The sequence below is a fragment of the Mastacembelus armatus genome, chromosome 8 (genome assembly GCF_900324485.2).
Source record: "Mastacembelus armatus chromosome 8, fMasArm1.2, whole genome shotgun sequence".
In the NCBI taxonomy this organism is placed as follows: Eukaryota; Metazoa; Chordata; class Actinopteri; order Synbranchiformes; family Mastacembelidae; genus Mastacembelus; species Mastacembelus armatus.
Window position 1 is genome coordinate 16702457 of NC_046640.1, and position 20714 is coordinate 16723170.

Here is a 20714-nt window from a genome sequence, read left to right on the forward strand (position 1 = left end):
AAATGGGGTATTTCAGTGACTTTGGCATTTGTGTGGGTTCAAAGATTTTTTATTTAGAAAAAAAGAACCATTTCTACAGTGCTTGGCTTTAATCTGCTCCTCTTGTGGCTCACTACCTCTCCAGCTTTGGAGAAGACCCGCTTGCATGGGACTGATGTAGTTGGCATGTGAAGGTATATCTTGGTCATCTGAAAAAGATGGGGATACATAGCTGCACGTGTAGCCCAGTAACTGAGCGGGTGTTCCCCTCTGGAGAGGTAGGGCTCAGGCAACTAAGAAAGGTCACAATCTCCTCCTCTTAAACAACCCACAGTTTAAGCAGTGATTCAGACCTTTTAAAGCCTTGACATGTTGAAACGTCCAGCTCCTTCAAAAATTCCCGAGAAGCAGCTCGACACGTCATGTGACGCCTCGCTCGCAGCGGTCACGTGATTTGGCGCATAAAGCGCGGAGCTAAACACTGCTCAGCGTCACTTCCGCTTGAAAAGATCGATACTGTGTCGAGTACACGGGCTCGAGCGTCACATCACTAGCTCTCTCCTAAGACATGGACACCACAATGTTTCAGCTGAGGTCGTTCGTCCACCAGCGGCTGTACGCGGCGGCAGAGGAGATCCTCGGCGAGGTGGAGAAAACCATAACGTTAGCTTTGCACGAAGCCGACGCTAGTCGACCCAAGGAGGAGGTCGAAAATCTGCCACACCAGCTGGGCCTTCTGCGAAAGGAGCCAGGTTCGGGATCTGCTTTAACGTGTCATGTCACAACCACGCCCACTGTATTTTCACAATTTTAAAATTTCGATAAAATTTCTAATCTCATTAAACTGTTTAACAACGAAGGTCCGTTAAAAAAAGCTGGTGTACAGTATTGATGTTAATAGTGAAATAGATCATTAATAAAATAATGATTAAACATCTTTTTATGGCGGATTCACAAAATTATCTCATCGATTTACATTGTTTAAACTTTCATTGAGTCAGCTGTTTCTTTAGATTATGTTAAACCAGTGTAATTTAATTTAAGGAACAACGCTTTTCTCTGGTCTATACTTGTAAAAAAATGTTCTGGCATATTAGGTCTCCTCTCCCATGGCCTCATGGGATAGCAAAATGTGAGTGGTGTGTGTGCAGAGGTTTTCCCAGAAGTGTTAGGAGAGTGGCCATGCAAATTAGAGCTTTATTGTGGAGTCTTATGGAAAGATACTTAATTGAGATGGGAACCATTCAGGCTGTTTGTTCACTTCGTGTCTTCTATGTAGCTGCAGAACTTCCATGGACCAGTAGTGTGCAACATAGAGATGAATGTGACAGTCTGCTGCTGCAGGAGAACCCAGGACCCTCAACACCAATGGTGTCAGGATCCTCTCAAACCAGCACAGATCTGCACAGTGGCAAGTGGAACAACTCTCCATGTCGGATGTTCAAGATCAAAGAGGAGCAGGAAGAACCTGGGGACGAGAGTCAAACAGAAGAGATTGGTTTTCCTTCTTCTGAAATGAAGTGTGAGCGAGATGAGGCACAAGTGTCATATGAAATGCAGCCAGTTTCTTCAGATTGCTCTGCAGCTCATAGTGAGAACTATGACAGCAATGAGGAGGGGGTGGACAGTGAAGGGGACCAGACCAAAAGAAAGATAATGCAAGGACAAAGTGGCACTGATAAGGCAGAATCACCCTATGAGAGTGGTTCTGCTAACGGTCAAAAGGACCGCAGTTTCTGCCACTTGTGTGGAAGAGGATTTCAGTGCTTTGCGTCTTTCTTGAAGCATATAAAAACACACGTGAAAGAAACTGACTGCAATATTTGTGGGCTGAGATACGAGTCTACAAAAAAGCTGGTAATTCATTTGAAACATTTGCACAGCAAAGAATGTTTTTGCGACATTTGTGGCAAGATTTTTGACAATAACCGCAATCTCAGACTGCATGGAAGAATGCACATAGAAGAGAAAAAGATTCTGTGTCAAGAATGTGGCAAAACATTTAATAGTCAACAACAGCTCATTGTGCATGTCAGGACCCATTCGGGGGAGAGGCCTTATCACTGTGATATTTGTGACAAAGCATTCAGTCACAAACAGAACCTTAGAATTCATAAAAGAAGTCATTCAGGGGAGAGACCATGTCATTGTGGCCAATGTGACAAAAGTTTTAGCACTAGCAGTCAGCTCAAACTGCACATGAGATACCATTCAGGAGAAAGACTGTACCAGTGCAAATTTTGTGGTAAAAGTTTCCCCCAAAATAGTCAGATGAAGAGACACAGGACCACACATATAGGAGAAAGCTGCTGACTGAAAATAGTTAAACGTGAGACAGAACTTGTTTGATTACGTTGGCATACCTCACCTATTGGCAATTCATAAGTTTAACTATGACATATACACTATATTGCTTACCATAGGTTGTTTGGTAAATGCTTTGTAGTTATTGGCATTAGTTGACATGGAGGACATGGACCCCTCTGCTTTGGAATTACAGCAGAATGGGAAGAACAGGAAAGAACATCTGTTATTCCAGAAGTGTTTGGATTACTCCAAAGTGTTATCCCTAGTACTAACCTTGTAGTCACATGGATAAACAGTTTTGCTGTTCTCGTTTTGTTACATATATGGAAGTAGATACAAACATGAAATGAAAGCAGATACAAACACAGTATAGTGTTAATAAAAGTGCTGGAATTGATTGTATTAGCATTAATATATGGTTTTATTTTGATGTAACTTCCAGAGTTGGTACATGTGCAAACAGTTTTTTTTTTTTTTGTTTTTTTTAACACAAGTTCAAAATATTGTCATATTCTCAGTTACCAACTCAGAATTACAAGTCTAGGGCTAATTTGAGTGCTTGGTCACTATACTTTAAAAATCCCTTAGTGATACTAGTTTAGCATTTTTTTTGGGGGGGGGGGTTTGCTTTGGTTTTTTTTTTTAAAGCAATATGTCAGAGAGCAAAACATTTTACAGTGTAGAAATCAATGTGTTCATTGTTCTCTGGTGGACAAACCTTGTAATAATGACCCTGTTTCTTAATTACATTAAATCTAGTTTGTTATTTCTGTACTGTCACTTTTTGTTACTTATTGGTTGTCATATACATAGCTCATTAGTGTATCCTATGTAACTGGATTAAACTGGATTACTACTTCATTTCTGGAAAGTTTAAATGTCTAACTTTGTCTACACTGAATTATTATAATAATATGAGAGGCCGAAGTGTGCCGTGAATACTTCCTGTGGAAAAATGAATTGCAGTTGCCACAGTTTTTATAAAATTTCCAGCCAGTTTACCAAGTTCATCAAGTATTAATTTATCCTCTTAATTGAGCTTTTAGGGATCCAGAGACACAAACACCTGGCAAGATCTACAGTGGGTACAGAAAGTATTCAGACCCCTTTAATTTTTCACTCTTTGTGTCATTGCAGCCGTTCGCCAAAATCAAAAAAGTTCATTTTATTTCTCATTAATGTACACTCAGCACCCCATCTTGACAGAAAAAAACAGAAATGTAGAAATTTTTGCAAATTTATTAAAAAAGAAAAACTGAAATATCACATGGTCATAAGTATTCAGACCCTTTGCAGTGACACTCATATTTAACTCACATGCTGTCCATTTCTTCTGATCCTCCTTGAGATGGTTCTGCTCCTTCATTGGAGTCCAGCTGTGTTTAATTAAACTGATTGGACTTGATTAGGAAAGGCACACACCTGTCTATATAAGACCTTACAGCTCACAGTGCATGTCAGAGCAAATGAGAATCATGAGGTTGAAGGAACTGCCCAAGGAGCTCAGAGACAGAATTGTGGCAAGGCACAGATCTGGCCAAGGTTACAAAAGAATTTCTGCAGCACTCAAGGTTCCTAAGAGCACAGTGGCCTCCATAATCCTCAAATGGAAAAAGTTTGGGACGACCAGAACTCTTCCTAGACCTGGTCATCCAGCCAAACTGAGCAATAGTGGGAGAAGACCTTGGTGAGAGAGGTAAAGAAGAACCCAAAGATCACTGTGGCTGAGCTCCAGAGATGCAGTAGGGAGATGGGAGAAAGTTCCACAAAGTCAACTATCACTGCAGGCCTCCACCAGTCGGGGCTTTATGGCAGAGTGGCCCGACGGAAGCCTTTCCTCAGTGCAAGACATATGAAACCCTGCATAGAGTTTGCCAAAAAACACATGAAGGACTCCCATACTATGAGAAATAAGATTCTCTGGTCTGATGAACTTTTTGGCGTTAATTCTAAGCGGTATGTGTGGAGAAAACCAGGCACTGCTCATCACCTGCCCAATACAATCCCTACAGTGAAACATGGTGGTGGGAGCATCATGTTGTGGGGGTGTTTTTCAACTTCAGGGACAGGATGACTGGCTGTAATTGAAGGAAAGATGAATGCGGCCAAGTACAGAGATATCCTGGAAGAAAACCTCTTCCAGAGTGCTCAGGACCTCAGACTGGGCCGAAGGTTCACCTTTCAACAGGACAATGACCCTAAGCACACAGCTAAAATAACAAAGGAGTGGCTTCGGAACAACTCTGTGACCGTTCTTGACTGGCCCAGCCAGAGCCCTGACCTAGACCCAATTGAGCATCTCTGGAGAGACCTGAAAATGGCTGTCCACCAACATTCACCATCCAACCTGACAGAACTGGAGAGGATCTGCAAGGAAGAATGGCAGAGGATCCCCAAATCCAGGTGTGAAAAACTTGTTGCATCATTCCCAAGAAGACTCATGGCTGTACTAGCTCAAAAGGGTGCTTCTACTCAATACTGAGCACAGGGTCTGAATACTTATGACCATGAGATATTTCAGTTTTTCTTTTTTAATAAATTTCTACATTTCTGTTTTTTTTCTGTCAAGATGCGGTGCTGAGTGTACATTAATGAGAAATAAAATGAACTTTTTTGATTTTGGCAAATGGCTGCAATGACACCAAGAGTGAAAAATTTAAAGGGGTCTGAATAGTTTCGTACCCACTGTAACTAAGCATCAGTCATCTAAAGTTTTACCACACTGCTGCTCAACAGACTGATTTCTTCTTCTTCTTCTGAGGTTTGGCCAACAGGTGGCAGCAATATGAGCTGGGCTGCAGCACACATGATGCTTATAACTGTGACTAACATGATGTGAGGCTGAGATGAGATGGATAATGTGTAAGTATAGTAGTACACCCTCATACTCTGCTGCAGCATCACTGTTACTGGGACTGGGGCTCCTTCAATAGAGGTCAGTATTGTTAGATTTATTACCAGTGTGTCTGATCTTACTGTAAGATTAACTATGGCTGTGTACTGCTGTTTGCATATTTCACGGTGCATCTGTCTTCAAACTTTACAGTGAACAGGAACCAACAGTAATATATGCGCATCTTAAAAGCCAAAAAAAAAAAGCTCTAGCCCTTTCTTTATTGTCCTCTCTGTCTCTCATTATTTATTTATTAGCCTACTTTCAGCCCATATATGAAGTTATTGATCAGGCTCACAGATGCCAGGACGTCTTGAACTGTTACCTACTGTGCTCATGTAATTAATGAAAAAAGCCTGAGCCGTTTTACGCAGAAATTCTGGCATGAATTTTCCGAGTCGTGCAATTGCATAAGTGTGTGCGTACAGGACTGCGGTGTCAGAGGGGGAGACTTGTGTTTTGACGCTGAGCGCGGAGCAGAGAGGAGGAGTCGCTCTGTCAGCTGCTGCCCTCTCACAGCTAATCTGGATTAGAGTTTGGCGCAGTCTGCAGCCAGGACTACAATAATCACATTATTCAGTATTGGGTTGACGCCTCCTGAAGCGGAAGCAAGCGGCGATGTCAAACGGTGTCCACATTCCTGATGCGTCTACCTTAAAGATAAACCATCTGAATAAGACGTTAATATGAATCTGGCCATTTTGCGACAAAGACGGACTACAATCCGGCTAAAGTTGATCTAATATTTGTTGCCTGTGGCCGGTGGATGGTGCGTAACTCCGTGTGCAGCACGATGCAGCATCCACACTCATCACTGCAGCCATAAGCACATTTCTGCACACTCCGACGTCTTCTGTACTGTGAAACTCTCCCAGTCGGATTTCACCGGAGCAGGTGATCACATTCAGGTGAGTGTTTTTGTTTTCCTGATGGCAGCAGAGTCCAGGAGGACAGCTGCCTTTATTTCCAGACGCACTGCTGAGACAGCTGAGGACAGACAATGGATGGGAAAAAAAGTTTAATGTTCAGAAACAGTTATTCACCTTACTACAGCTTCATACACATTGTCCATGTGATATCCAGATAAATGTACAGTCCAGTGCCAAGTGTGTCAGTCATCAGGGTCAGATGGCAGTTTGAGGACAGGGCTGAGCACAGAGTGCTATGGAAATAAACACAACAATGTGTGACGCCAGGCTGTGGCTGTCTGTCCTGACATGATCTCACAAAGCAACCCAATTTAAAATCAAAAATACTGTCCCATTTCTGTCCAGGTGTCACTGTTCAGCAAAGGTCGAGAAGAGGACAGAGTGGGAAAGAAATGATTTTGGCTGCATTGAATTCATCATCAGGGATAAAAGGGGGATTTTCTGCTCGTCGCCTCATTTCTCCCTCTCCATTATGACAATTAGTATTCACTGATAGACCTTTGAACCTACCTGTCCCATCATAAGTAAACAGACACACAAGTGGTTAAACATCTTTGTATGTCTTTATATCTGGTACAGAATAATCCACAGTTTGAAAATGATTTCATGAATATTTTCCTCCTTACTAAATGACAGTAGCAAAATAAAATTAGTTTTTTAAAAATTTAGGATAATACTCAAAGTATTTTACTTAGATTTTACAATCTAATAACCAACCAACTAGTTATCACAAAACACATAACGCTAGTGGTGAGAGACATTTCAACAAGAATTCTTCTATTACAGACATTGCTTTAGTATATTGCTCCACTTTTCACTCTGAAGTGCAGTTTCCTCCTGGACTCCTGTGTCAGTTTTCTTGCTTCTGTAGTTCACCCACTGTCCTGCCTGGAAAGCTGCCAGATCTCTGCTGAATCTGTAACTCATTGAGCACAGCAAAGGTCCTCCTCCCACCGTCAGCATGAACTGATCCAAACTGCCTCAAAAGCAGAAACTGATTAGGATGCAGGGCTGTCTGGAGCAGGTAAAGCACTGGCTGAGCAGCACTTTTGGTTAATTAGATTTATGAAACAGGCCAGAGGTCGGTGTTTCTCAGTGTGTAGAGAAGTGGAGAGCTCTGTAGCAACAAAACGGAAAATTAAATGATGCATTACATGGAAACAAATGAGTATTTCTGAATTATGTAAGTATTTCATCTGAGTCAGGGTTACAATTTATAGTAAAGAGTTCTGGGGCCTGTTCAAGTATCTCACTACTGTTAAAGTTTCTGCCATTGCATTTTAGTAACAATTTGCAAACCAAATGGCAGGACTGTGTGTCTTTAGATAACCTCGCTGCTCTCTGTTTATGTTTTAATCTGGCTGCAGCATTTGCTTTGAGAACAAGACAATAAAAAGAAACAGTCATCATCTTAAAACAAGGACACAAAAACAGATTGACCAAAGAAATCCCAACCCAAGGAGCATTTCCAAGCCTTTTCAGTAGTTTAGAACTGCATTAACCTTCATACCAAATTTTCTAAGTACAAGGAACAATTGCCAAAACAAATGGAAGACAATACATCAGTATCAGTGTTTGAAAAATGCACTGATATTCCATTCATCAGATTTAATTTATGTCACAAGTATTAACTTTTGTGAATAAAATCCTCCTTAATGTGGAGGATTACAGTTAATCCCCTCTTAATCTGGATCATATTGTAGCTGTTGACTTTGAGTGAGATGAGCTGTGCAACATCCCTGCCATATCAGTGACTTGTCACTTGTAAACAAGCTGCAAGGACCTGTTATAGATCCATATGCTCACAGAGCCCTGTTTTCCCCAGGGAGCGGCTAACTGGTATCCTTTCAAAGACAGTTACAATTGTGACACGGAGGAGCTTCAGCCTGACTAGTTGTAACTGAACTCCTATAAATTATAATTTGTTGTGCGAATGACGATAACCAGACTAAATGTTCAGTAGCCTGTTTTATCTCTAGCAGTGTGTAAAGATTCAGCAGGAAGCGAGACTGTAATGAAAAATCTTGGTTACAAAAACACAGATGGAGTTGAAGTGAGTGTGGTGTTGATGTAGTGCTTGGTCATATGCTCACTATACAATAAATATTTGCCTCTCTTGTTTTGCTTCAGTCAAGTCTCAGGTAGCCATGAGCTCAGAGAAGTAATCGTGTTTTGACACACACCGAGCGAAACAAGTTTTCTGTGTTCCTGCAGAGGAACAGTAGAAATGAGAAAGTGCAGAGATGGAACAAAAAGGTTTAAAAAATGAAGAGAGAAAATAGGAAGACTGTCAGAGTAGATGTTGAAGAAGTAGAAACAGGTTCGTCGTAGGTTATACTGTCATTAAAATAATGCTACTGGAATGTGTTGATGCTGTATAAATCTTAAAAGATTTTTCTTTTTTCTCACCACATTTCTAGAATCTAACATTGTAAGTTATTCAAAGAGGATGCTACAGGTCTACACGTTGGCTCCCAGGGCTAGCACCATGCTTCATGTTTGGGATGACATCTGCTCCTTTTGATTAACTGCATTTTCATCATAACTCTTGGTTGAGAGGTAGCATGGAGGAGAGCAAGCTAATCTTCAGCCTGAACTGCCACGATGAGGGTCCCATTGTGGCTTTCTCCAAAGACAAAACACAAGCCAGGGACAGCCGGCCCGACCTCAGCCTAGGGATCGATCTGGACCTGAGTCAAGGCCACCGCTCCCAGTCCCCCTTACTGCCTCACTCCCCCTCCTCCCCAGGCTCTTTAGCTGATCTGTCTGCATCCTCAGCAGGCCTTCTTGTCACCACCAACCTGGTTAAATCCTCTTCGACAGACCTGGAGCCAAGGGAGGGCACCTCTCTAAGAGGCAAGCCTCTCCTCAGCCTGGTCAAATCCCTCAGCACAGAGATTTCTCGGCGGGTCGAGCCAGAGGTGAACCTCTCCAAGTCTGACTCTAAGCTCCACCTGCATCCTTGGAAGCAGATTACGCAGCCAAAGATTCCAGAGGCCAGGCCTGAGGCAGGAGGACTGAATGAGAATGATGAGTGGGCATCACCTCTGTCCACAGGCAGCATGTCCCCCACAGAAACACGGGCCACTTCGTTGATTGCAGAGCTGGAGGACACACGGAGGAAGTTTTCTGAGGCCATGCAGGATCCTCTGAGTGTACTGAGTAAGATCATAGGGGACGAAAGCTCCGGGAGCCCCAAACAGGGGAGGGCATTTGGTGCAGGAGACTCACCAGGGTCCCAAGGCAGCTGTGGAAGAGAGGGGAACAGTGAAGATGCAGACCTTAAGTTTCGGAGGAGGACTGATGGTGAGCACAGAGGTGTGTGTGACACTCCTCTGAGAAGGTGTGTTCAAAAGTGTCCATTAGTAAAATCCTCTGTATCCACAGAATGTCACATTCATAGCAGAGACAGCCATTTAGAGATTCATACTCATGGAGACATGATTCAGGTGGTGGAGATTCAAAAAGGATCCAGAGGAACACAACACAAATCTTACACCCAGATTTCAGGCACAGTCCCTGGCTCATCGCTGCCTCTTTACTGGCTCTTCCCGGTGGGCCTTCTAGCTTACGGGGTCTTTGTGCTGCCCTTGCCCTCCTATATGACTGGTCTGTCTGTGGGGGTCGCATGTGGCTTTATACTGGGCCTAGTGATAGTGTTTATGTTTGCCCCACAACGCTTGATTGCCAAAAGCAACAAGAGCTCTTGGCTCAGCAAGTCCAGGGCCCTGAACATCGATCAACTGGATGGAAAGCTCACAGATCCAGAGAGCCTTCAGGTAATAAATAAGTAAAACCTAATATATAAACAGAGATGCACACATAAAAGTAAGTCAGTGATGTTTAGTCTGCATCACTCTTTTATCCAAATGTAATTTCTGTTTCTCCTCAATATATAATATGTGTAGCAGCAGGTACTGATCTGAAAAAACCATGCTGGCTTTTTCAGTCTAGCTTTGTGTATGATATACAGTATCTTGCCTTGCTTCCTCTTTGCAGTACTGACTCTTAGTTCTGTTTTTCACTGTACAGGGAGTTGTCTGCAGCTGCTCCTAAGTACTTCCTTTTTTGTTGTGACCAATTTGGCAACATGTTCTGCAGGGTTAAAGATAAAAAACACAACAGTCACAGGAGGCAGTGGAGAGCACTAAAAATGAAAAGTGGTGCTTAATGGATTAGTTTGGAGGTATTTACTGTATAAAATATGACCCTGAGCTACAGCAGGTTCAGCATCTTAAGAGACAGTTATTTGGATACTAGCACCTATTGACAGCTTTGTTGAGAGAGTGGCACTGGCTGCCTCAGTAAATGCAGAATTGGTAGATTAAAAAAGTTTAGATGATATGCTAATATGAAGCTATTGACTAAAGACACATCCACAGTGTTAAATGATACAGATGTATTCTGCCATGGCTCATGTTTCCCCTCCTGCTGAGCTGTATTGTCACAGTTTGCACCACTCACTGAATTTATTTGGCTGAGTAGAGACTTTGCTAGGTCCACATATCTTCTGGTAGTTCCTGACAGTCAGTTAAATGCACATAGATAATAGCCACAGCACAGTTTTCAATAGAGTTCACGTCTGAAATGAAAATGTGAAGTGTATTTTTCATAATTTTCTTACAGGGCTGGATGAATCAAACACACAACTATGACCCTGAGACTTTCCACCCCTCCATCGCACACACTGTCCATGTCACACTGGAGGGCAGTCGGCTGCGCCTGGCATACCCACGTGCCAACATTCCCCGCTGGGCAACATTCAATGAGACGCAACATGAGACTGTGTTTCTACGTTCACAGACTTATGAACTGGCTAATTGTAAGGTCAGTGTCTGCAAAAAAAAAAAAAAATGTGTTTCATTTTTTTGTCCCAAGAGAGCATGCATGTTCTTCAGAGGAGTAAAAGAGAAATGCAAGATGACCTCTCACCTGAACTCTTCACTCTCATCTTTCTATCTTTCTGCACCCACTTTGTTACCTAACACGGAGGTGAAAGAGCTGAAGGATTATTACTGAAGTGATGATGCCCTGCATAAATTTGACCCCTACACTCAGTTGCATGCTGAGACAGGCCATAGTAGCTTCCAGCAGAACAATACAATAAAACTAACACACAATCTAATCATTGTGGCAAGTGCTTCGGCAAAAGTGCCTTGTGAATATAATTTCTTCCTGCCAACATTTCTTAGAGAGTGAAAAAATACAGAAAAACAGAAAATTATATTTTTCAATTATCATGTTTTCCTGTTCATTGTAATCCCAGGTGTCTCTTTTGCCTCCTGGCTTGGCCCGCAAAAGGGTGTGGAACAAAAAATACCCCATCTGCATTACGCTGGCGGAGGGGGAGCTAGGCGAGGAGAGCCCGGCTGAAGGGAAGGAGGGAGAAAAGGCAGAGAGACAAATTTTAATGGACAATGAACTTCCTGTCACTCTCTACCTGTTTGGTCGCACAGGAAGAGAGAAGGAGGAGTGGTTCCAGCACTTTCTGTCTGCCTCCAGGGCCAGAGCCAAGAGCAGTGCGATTAGTGAGGAAAAAACAGGTAAAAACACATTGTGGTTCATGGTGACTGGGAGCAATTATACTGGTGTAAACTGAATGTATAACAGGTCTGTCTTTTCTCTGTCACTCAGAAAGACTATCTGGTGGGGATGCTGTTAAAGAAAACACAGAGGAGCAGCATGACTTGTCAGTAGCTATGAAAGCAAGAACACTATTGGACTACAGCACTTACATGTTGCAGGTGCTTGGATCAGAGAGTTGGAGTCCCACTGCCGGCCCAAGCCACAGTGACAAGGGAAGCCCCACGACCCACAAGAAGGTCAACAAACAACATTTTTATTTAGGTTTTATGTCCAGCATCCTGTTAGCACCACAGCAGATGAGGTTGTAAAGTGACTTAACTTAAAACCACCACCTGAGTTGTCTCATGTCATATAACTTGCTTTCTGAAATTTTCTGCAGAATCACATTGAAGAGCATGGACCTGGAGGTCAGGTTGGAATTGAGTCCAGTGCAGATTCTGGGGCAGCAGGATGCACTGTGGAGGGCCAGACCACCTGGGTGAACTCGCTGGTGGGGAGGATATTTTGGGACTTTCTCCGGGAGAAGTACTGGACTGATCAGGTGGCACACAAGATCCAGAAGAAACTCAGCAAGATCAAGGTGAGGAAGGATACCAGAGATGGTAATGTCTTTTTCAAGGTTGGTCAGAAGCTGAAGCCTGTGGTTGACAGAGTGATCAGTTTAAATAATGGTCTGTGTTATACTTTTCATATTCACATTCATCGTCACATTCACACCAACAGCATCAGCAGTGCCATAATGACTAATGGGGTGGCAGTGATTAGAGGAGCACTGATGACACTGCAGCATACCACTGCTCATTTTTTACTCTCCTCTTTAATACACACCATCCTTTTTACCCCCCCCCCCCCCCCCACACACACACACACACTCCTCTGTGAGTCTCTCTATTTGTTTAATCCAGGCTTTTATGTATGATAATAATGCAGCATGTTTACCAGGTGCTGTTTGTTCCATTACAGTTGCCATACTTCATGAATGAGCTGACTCTGGCTGATCTGGACATGGGCACCTGCCTACCTCAGGTCCTCAGCACCTCCACACCTACACTGGACCGCAGAGGTACAAAATGTGCCATTATTTTGTATGTACATGCCTGTACTCCCTTTTGCACTGTTATGCACTTACACATGTGTATGAGTTACTAAATAAGACTTACCCTGCAGTCTATTCAGATTACTCTCTCAGTGACACTGCAGTCATCTCAGGCCATGATCTCATTTATTTCTTTACAGAGTTTGTCAAGCCTGTCCTTAAAGCTTTCCATTGTCTCCTGCTGATGTGATTAGAAATCCTCTTAGTCTTGTCTAAGCTACACCAACAATAACATTCTCTATTGGTCTCATGTCCCTTCCTACAACACTGTGCCAGGCCAGATGAAGAAGGCAGGTTGGGTCAGTCTACAAACCAACCTCTACAACAAAGTGCTGGTAATGCAGAAATCTCAAGCCTTAAGTGCTACCTGTTACCTGTTCTTTTCTGCATCCGCCCCTCTCTCTCTCAGGCCTGTGGCTGGAGCTGGAGTTGATGTACACAGGCTGCCTTCAGATGACCCTGGAGACTAAGATGAACCTGTGTAAACTGGGTAGAGAGGGAGAGGATGATGCTCAGAATGTTCCAGAGACCCAACACATGGGGTGAAGCCTGTTCTTACTTTCATGTTACTCCTATCTGTAAAGAAAGAGGATGTCATACTTGTGTGTATGAGGAGAAACATAAACTCTAAGCTTTGTATTTGCATTAAGACATAGCAACACTGTGTGTGTTTGTGTGTTTTTTAGTTCTAAGTCGAGGCTGTATATACTGGCTGACAGTGATGAAGAGTCATCCAGTGCAGGCTCATCTGATGAAGAGGACGTCCCTCCACCTGAACCACAGGGATCAGTGGGAGATAAAGGCACAGTGACAGCAACTGATGGGTAAATAAACCATTTCATTGGCATTTTTGAGAGATCGGATATGCAATGGACCTTAGGGCATTGAAAAATGCACATAGCTGTAAAGCATGTTGATTTGTGGTTGCTTTTAGTAAGATAAAAGCAGATGTTTAAAAGGTAATACAGGTAATTTTGTCAGAACTGATATTTTAACTTATCAAACACATGTGAAACTAATAATGTTAATTGGTGCATTGCATGGTAATGCAGCTCAGTTAAGGTCGTAAACTCCACCTGTGCTTTTCCTTTATGAACCTTTATCATTTGGGAACAGTAACAAAGCAACAGTGTTCTGTTGGCAGAAGCATCAAGATTTGTGCGTAATTTGTGTGTAAAATACAAAACGGTGAGATTGTGGAGAAGAAAGACAAAGAAAACTGGTCATGTTCATGAAGCAAACATACCATCAAAACCAAAATATTAAGAAGCTCCTGGTATCAATTTAACTGTCAGAGCATCTTGTGTCTTTTTGTGCAGAACAAAGCAAAAATATATAATGTCATTTTGTAAAGGAAGTATACAGTAACGCTCTTGATGTAATTAAAAAATATCATAGGTCCTTTGGCTATGTCCAGTATTGTTACTACTTACTAAAAATGCAGTCAAAAATGCATTAGGAGAGGTGGGGTATTTGTCAGTATATTCCAATACATTTTAGATTTCAGAAAAACAGATGTTTTAGATTCACTGTTGTAACTATCACTCAAATATTGATAAAAAGCATTTTAAAGCCAAGAATATGTAGTAAACAAGGTAGTTTTTATAAGATGTGAAACCTCATTGTCACACTGTGTTTTCCCCCAGGCACACAGGTGGCAGCACAGGTAGGAAAATCCTGAAATTTGTGGACAAGATAGCAAAGTCCAAGTACTTTCAGAAAGCCACAGAAAATGAGTACATCAGGAAGAAGATAGCTGAGGTGTCCAACACACCCCTGATGCTCACCGTAGAGGTCCTGGAGCTCTCTGGTACTCTGGCCATCAACATCCCTCCTCCTCCTACTGACAGGATATGGTACAGACATGTCTTGTTCTCTTTGTCATTTGATATCACATGTTTACTGCACTGTTGCCAGATCATTTGTTGTTTATTTTCTCATGCAATCTTCAGGTACAGTTTCTGGGTGCCTCCAAAGTTAGATCTTCATGTGCGTCCCATGCTTGGGGAAAGGGAGGTTACCTTCACCCATGTCACTGAGTGGATAGAGAAAAAACTGCAGTGTGAGTTCCAGGTCAGTCCATCAGTAAACCTGTGTGACTCCGTATGTGAAATACAGTTGACAATTTATTAAATATAGTTTTGTTACTCTTTGCTTCACAACAGAAAGTGTTTGTCATGCCCAATATGGATGATCTATATCTTCCCCTGATGACATCTGGCCTGGAAAACCCTCCTGCATCCCACCACTCTTCCATCCAATCCACATCCCAACAGTCCTCCATGGAATCTCAGGAGTATCTGTCAGAGTAGTGCCCCATTGGGGCCACACGTGATATTGTTGCTGGAACACCAACTCTGTCCCTTGAGCAGCTATTGCAGTTATTGCCACGGGCCTGTAATGGATTTTGATGCAGCTGCAGCTTGGAACCAGCTCAGTGTTTATCCTGAGTGTGTTTGCTGTAACCGGTGCTGGATGCAGTAGACATGAGGGAAAAAATGCACAGTGAACACTGTGAGAATGGTGCCATAGTGCCCCCTACGGTGAAAATAATTGAGCTGTACCTTTATTGCTGATGTGATGGTCTTTACTGTATAGAAAAGGTTGTTGATGACCACTGTTTGAAAAGAATGCTGCTTGAACAATCTATCCATTTTCTAATCTGGTGAGGTTGAATAAATTACTATCTGAAGAATATGGTGCATGTTATTTCTGAACAATGGTAATATGCTCATGGATTTATCAGTGAATAATAAAGACCTGTTTGAAGCTTCAAATCAGTGTTAATTGTTGGACTTAAACCTCACACAGATACATAGAGTTAAAACATAAATGCATAGCATGCATTCATGTGTTTGTAACTCAGCTTTATTACTGTATTAGAGTATAATACATTTTTTTAGGCCTCCTCTGGCTGAGGTTCTGGAAGTGTCTTCTGGGCATCCTTCTTCTGTGGCCCCTGCAGTTAAAATAATCTGAGGTTAAAATAGATCAGAATGATGCCAAAGTGATTATGTCAGCACTGGAGAAAGATTGTGCAAATATTGGCTTTACGTATTCAAATTGTTATTTGTTATTCAAATGCACAAACCATTATATCCTCAATATTTATATCCTCCCAGGATTCAGTTGTGAGTGTGCACCAAACTTTTCTCACACTCACCATGAATGCCCTCTTCTCCTGAGCAGTCTGGAAACGGCCATGACCAAATTTGGAAGTGGTATCAATGAACTTAAGCTCAATGACTTCCTTGGACTTACGAGATGTGTGGACGAGTAAAGACTAGATAGGGAAACACAAAAGATGTACACATAATTAATGTATCCTGTAATAAAGTACAAGAAGCTTCGGTTTGTATTGCCAGATGTTTTAGAATCAGATATTGTACTTGTACAACTTACAATCAAAAAAATACAAAAATCGTCTGCAATTAGACTTTTACCTTTCTAAGAGTAAGGACACGTTTCTTAGCCCCAACCACACAGCCTTTGACCATGACAAAGTCATTATTCACTTCGCCATAGTGGGGGAAGCCTCCCTACAGGAGCAATATTGAGACAGTGTGGAAGTAAGAACAATGAGGATGAAAGAAAGACATTTACCATCACTTTCTATGAAGCCTTTATCTAATTATGAGAGATCCACAATGAGAGAGCACCATAATACTTTATAACCTTTCAGTCAAAATTGATCAAATATAATAACCTTCAAAATGCCTGCAATAATTCTGGATCTGGTGACCTTTGTTAAAGGCTTAGTGCAGCTGTTATAATCATGCATTCTGTAGGTGTTTTTAAAAGAAGACCATTTGTTCCATTCTTTAGCACATATTCTTCACTGTATTATCACTTTGTCCCAGAAATATAGGAGTACCATGGGGGTTATGGTCTTCTGGCTGAGGTCATATGTAGTGGAGGCGTTGTTCCGGATCACCTTTCCATCCTGGATGTGAACACCCTTACCAATACGGTAGATCTGAGGACACAAGTGAGAACATGACAAACTCCAACATGGACACATTTAACCTTTATGGCATATGATTTTTTAATAAAAGTTCAGCTAACCTTCTTGTTGATCTCAGTACGGTGGTGATAGCCCTTCTGACCAGCTCGTGCTACAGTGAAGGCGACACGGGCCGGATGCCAGGCTCCAATACAGGCCACCTTCCTCAGTCCCTTATGAGTCTTCCTGGGGAGCTTCTTTGTGTGCCAGCGGTTTGTCACACCTATCAGTCCAAACAGCAACAAATAAGTACATTTAAGACTTTAGAGTGGCACAACTGGCAGCCTGCTTCCTACCTTTGAAGCCATGACCCCTGGTGACACCAATGACATCAATCATCTCATCCTGGTAGAAGACAGCAGAGACTGGCACAGCCTTCTCCAGATGTTCCTTTGCCCAGTCCACCTTGTCTGAGATGCTACCCCCATTCACCTGCACCTCCATGATGTGGGCCTTTTTCTGCTTTATGGGCAACAATCGCATCTGGAAATAGAAAACAAGAAAGAAATCCAACTGAAAGGAGTCCAAACATCTAAAAAATAATCTGGATTACTACTAAGCCAGACAGAACCTTAATTTGAATTTTGTTGTTTTAAAACATATTCCCAGTCCTTTTTTTTCTAACTAGATTTATTCATAAGCATGAGAATATCTTTAACCTGTCCATAACAACAACAGGAACTGATATTGAATAACACATTTGATTTTATCCCAACTGCTAAAGCCAACGACAGACTAATCTTCATATTGTTTGTTGTCAACATAAAGGTTTTCCCTCAGCGAAGCTGAGCCAGGTTTTGCCCTGGAAATTATTTTTAAACTGATATTTGAAACTGCACCCTCTGGTTCTGCTTGTGGACAGAGTGCCAGAGTTGTTTGGCTCTTGGCAGCCAAGAGGCCTCATGATGTGGCAACCTTTCTTTCTGTGACATGTGGTCAGGTGGAAAAGTCTGATACCTTTGCCCTTTTGCATAAAAGGTTTTCAAAGAAAGGGAAGTGGTGAATAGCTGTCAGTCATTTCATACTAAATGAAATGAGACAGATATGATACGGTGCAAAAAACGTATGTATTTAACAAGCTGGATTGTGCTTTGCAAAGGTTTAGTGACATGAAGAATGGTAGTTTTATGCAGTAAGTCACTGTGAACTACTGCCCTACCTGGGAGTGAACAATAACCCTGATGACTGAACAGTATTTCTTCATCAGAACAAAATCCTTATCCAGCTGTTTCTTTCCTGTCTCATCCTGCCACTTCTTACTGTACTTGGTGAAGGCCTTTTTCTTGCTCTTGTACCTGAAACACAAAAAAGTTTAGTTAAAATATAAATAACAACCATATCATTAAGACAGAAACAATGTGGTCAGCTGGCAGGAAATAAAGGGGAAGAATGTCTAATAACACACGTACCAGTTTTTGTAGAATCTGCGCTTGCACTCGTCACTAAGATGCTCGGCAAAGATGGTTTTTAGAGATCGTAAGCCCCGAACTGTTTGGATGTATCCCACGACTCCCACTACAATGATAGGGGGGGTGTCGATGATGGTAACTGCTTCTACCTCCTCTCGTTTTGACTGCTCTGTGGGAGAAACATGGAAAATATCCATCTACTGAAATACTGGAACTGTCAGTAAAGCTCAAATCAACAGTGTTAAAGTACTTAAAATTATTCTTTCAGGAACTAAACATGTAACATATGACCTTATAATGAACCATCCAGTCCATGGTTGTATAGAGCTTAAAAACATTACCCACTAATAACTACCATCTACCAAATACACAGCAACACTCAGTTTATGTTTGTGTTTAGGTCCAGTTTATGGAAAAATATAAGGGTACTCTGTTTGCAAAGATTTATTAACTGCTAAAGTTAAGTATTTATGGCACCTCTGAAACTTCGATGACCTTTGACCCTGGGAGGATTTCCTGGAGAATGCACAGGAATGCATTGATGTCTTTACGATCTTATACTAAATCACACCTTATCTCTAGGTATTTCCTAAGTGTTTCCCACACTATTCTAACCTATAAATGCTCTTGCAAGCAGAGTGACGTTAATTCTGCTTTACTCTTCCATGCTGACTGAACCTGGGTGCACTCATTATCGTTAAAAGGAGATTTCTGACTGGACTCTTTTTGTGTTTCCCTTTGCTGTTGAGTAAGCAGAACTGATTTAAAAGGAAAACTTATCCAACACCACTTATACATACTGAGGCCTGTGCGCTGCACCTCCCTGACGGTGTGGGTCATGCCAGCCTTGTACCCCAGAAAGGCAGTGAGGTGAACAGGCTGGCTGGGGTCGTCTTTGGGGTATGTGCGCACCTTACCCCTGTGTTTCTTGCTACGCTTACGGGGCAGGAAGCCCATGTGTCCATGTCGGGGCGCATGGAATTTACGATGAGACTAACAAAGACAAAACCCACATGGAATCAATAGTTAGTTAACAGAAAGCTGAGACATGCCGGAATTTGAATATTCAAACATCATTAGAAAAATGTCATAACTTCCTTTGAAAATTTGTCTGTTAAATGATATGAGATAACAGTAAGACAACTCATCAACACCCTGCAGGTATACGAGACAAACAAAAATCATTGCCTGATCCGCACAATTGTTGCCCTTTCTTGTTTTCAAGATAATAAGGGTCTTCAGGGTAGCAATAAAATCCAACTGTTACCTTCAGGCCATGTTTTTTTCTGCTTTCTGCATTGACTCATATGTAGTGTCTAATGTAATTCAGAAATACAGCCCTCTCAAATAATAAAGAAAACTCAAAGGATGAGTATGGTTTTAAAAAGTAGTTGCCATTTCAGTATTCCACATGGTGTCCTCAGAGGCCGCCATTACTTGGTAACTTTTCACTTCATCTACTCTTCTAAACTTCAGTGACCCAATTCATAAATTACACAAACATGCTGACATGTAGCTAGAAGATAAATAGATACTGCACATCACTGAATCCTTACAGCAGAAAAGAACCAAAGAATATACAAGGAGTACTGACCATGTCCGCACGCTGCCCAGTCGAGGGATAGAAAGAGAGGGGAACCAGTGCTGAAGTAAGATTCATATATAAGATGATACACAGTGTAAGAGCTCTAATTTGGTGTTTGGCCCAGTTGAAGAGTCATATTCGCTTTCAAACATAACAATCTCTGCCAAGCTCTGACAGGATAACTTAAACTGAGGCACGAGGGTAAAGGCAGAGGTTTGAGGTGGTGGGGAGGCCCACTGGACAGGAACCACATAACCAAGAAAGGAGAGAGAAAGGAAGAAGAAAATTCACATTGTCGTGTGGCCAACCATCACCTGGTGTGTTTCAGGACTGATACAAGATCTTCTCTTGTTTTACAGAAATAATACTGGAAGTGTAAGAAAGTACGCCCTGGTTGGAGAGTTAACTATCAGACTATGAGAATATAGGTTTTTGTATTACAGCCATGTTGGGAAAAGACCTTTGTAGTAGTATAGGGAAGGAAGACACGATTATTTGCATATGTGAGAATTATTTCTATTTGTGTATAAGTATGAGCCCCAGCCCAGTAGGAGCTGAGCAGCTGGGGATGTAACTAATGTGGGTTCTGTTCTACTCCTTTACTGACAAGAAAATAAATCTCAAAAGACAGTTTTGGTCTGTCATTCTTTTTATTGCTCAGCACAATTTGCCACAACAATTTTTAAACTATTTATGTACATTTTTGTCATTTTATGTGCTCTTTAATGGATAATATATTATTATTGTGTACAACTGGCATGGATGGATTATTAAAAAAAACAAGCTCATGTGCACAAATTTGTAAAAGATCCTATGACCCCTCCTACAGAGGACCATGACTCCCAGACTGAAAGAGAAACAAAGCACTGATGGCACTCGGGTCATTTGGCATCTCGTTATGGACATTTTGTGCCTCCATATTTTTAA

At 41.9% G+C, this 20714-nt stretch overlaps 3 protein-coding genes across 11 annotated transcripts; 2 read left to right on the forward strand and 1 right to left on the reverse strand.

The window, feature by feature from the left end:
- The first annotated feature begins 414 nt into the window (after positions 1-414).
- znf1024 (zinc finger protein 1024) lies at positions 415-3066 on the forward strand. 3 transcript variants are annotated; one of them, XM_026325463.1, is made up of 3 exons: positions 415-462; positions 513-731; positions 1259-3066. In XM_026325463.1, the coding sequence occupies exons 2-3, from the start codon at positions 548-550 to the stop codon at positions 2290-2292; spliced, it is 1218 nt and encodes a 405-aa protein (XP_026181248.1). In that variant the 5' UTR covers positions 415-462; positions 513-547; the 3' UTR covers positions 2293-3066. The 3 variants fall into 3 exon arrangements, with proteins under 3 accessions (XP_026181248.1, XP_026181247.1, XP_026181249.1); XM_026325462.1 differs by lacking the exon at positions 415-462 and having other exon boundaries at positions 484-731; XM_026325464.2 differs by lacking the exons at positions 415-462; positions 513-731 and adding an exon at positions 743-919 and having other exon boundaries at positions 1109-3066.
- Positions 3067-5144: 2078 nt separating this feature from the next.
- LOC113141180 (testis-expressed protein 2-like) lies at positions 5145-15273 on the forward strand. Of its 7 annotated transcripts, none has more exons than XM_026325436.1 (12): positions 5145-6087; positions 6454-7132; positions 8529-9887; positions 10735-10935; positions 11375-11651; positions 11743-11930; positions 12074-12274; positions 12658-12757; positions 13200-13332; positions 13477-13614; positions 14437-14863; positions 14956-15273. In XM_026325436.1, exons 3-12 carry the CDS (start codon positions 8673-8675, stop codon positions 15100-15102), a joined length of 3027 nt encoding a protein of 1008 aa, XP_026181221.1. In that variant the 5' UTR covers positions 5145-6087; positions 6454-7132; positions 8529-8672; the 3' UTR covers positions 15103-15273. The 7 variants fall into 7 exon arrangements, 6 of the variants coding, with proteins under 6 accessions (XP_026181221.1, XP_026181223.1, XP_026181222.1 ...); XM_026325438.1 differs by lacking the exon at positions 6454-7132 and having other exon boundaries at positions 14437-14646; positions 14743-14863; XM_026325437.1 differs by lacking the exon at positions 6454-7132 and having other exon boundaries at positions 8529-9414; positions 9496-9887.
- Positions 15274-15640: 367 nt separating this feature from the next.
- Positions 15641-19953, reverse strand: LOC113141192 (60S ribosomal protein L3). The gene is made up of 10 exons (XM_026325459.1): positions 19797-19953; positions 19003-19195; positions 18203-18371; positions 17953-18088; positions 17090-17276; positions 16856-17016; positions 16665-16766; positions 16234-16329; positions 15954-16073; positions 15641-15749 (listed from the first exon to the last, which is right to left on the reverse strand). Exons 1-10 carry the CDS (start codon positions 19860-19862, stop codon positions 15690-15692), a joined length of 1290 nt encoding a protein of 429 aa, XP_026181244.1. The 5' UTR covers positions 19863-19953; the 3' UTR covers positions 15641-15689.
- Between the last annotated feature and the right edge of the window lie 761 nt (positions 19954-20714).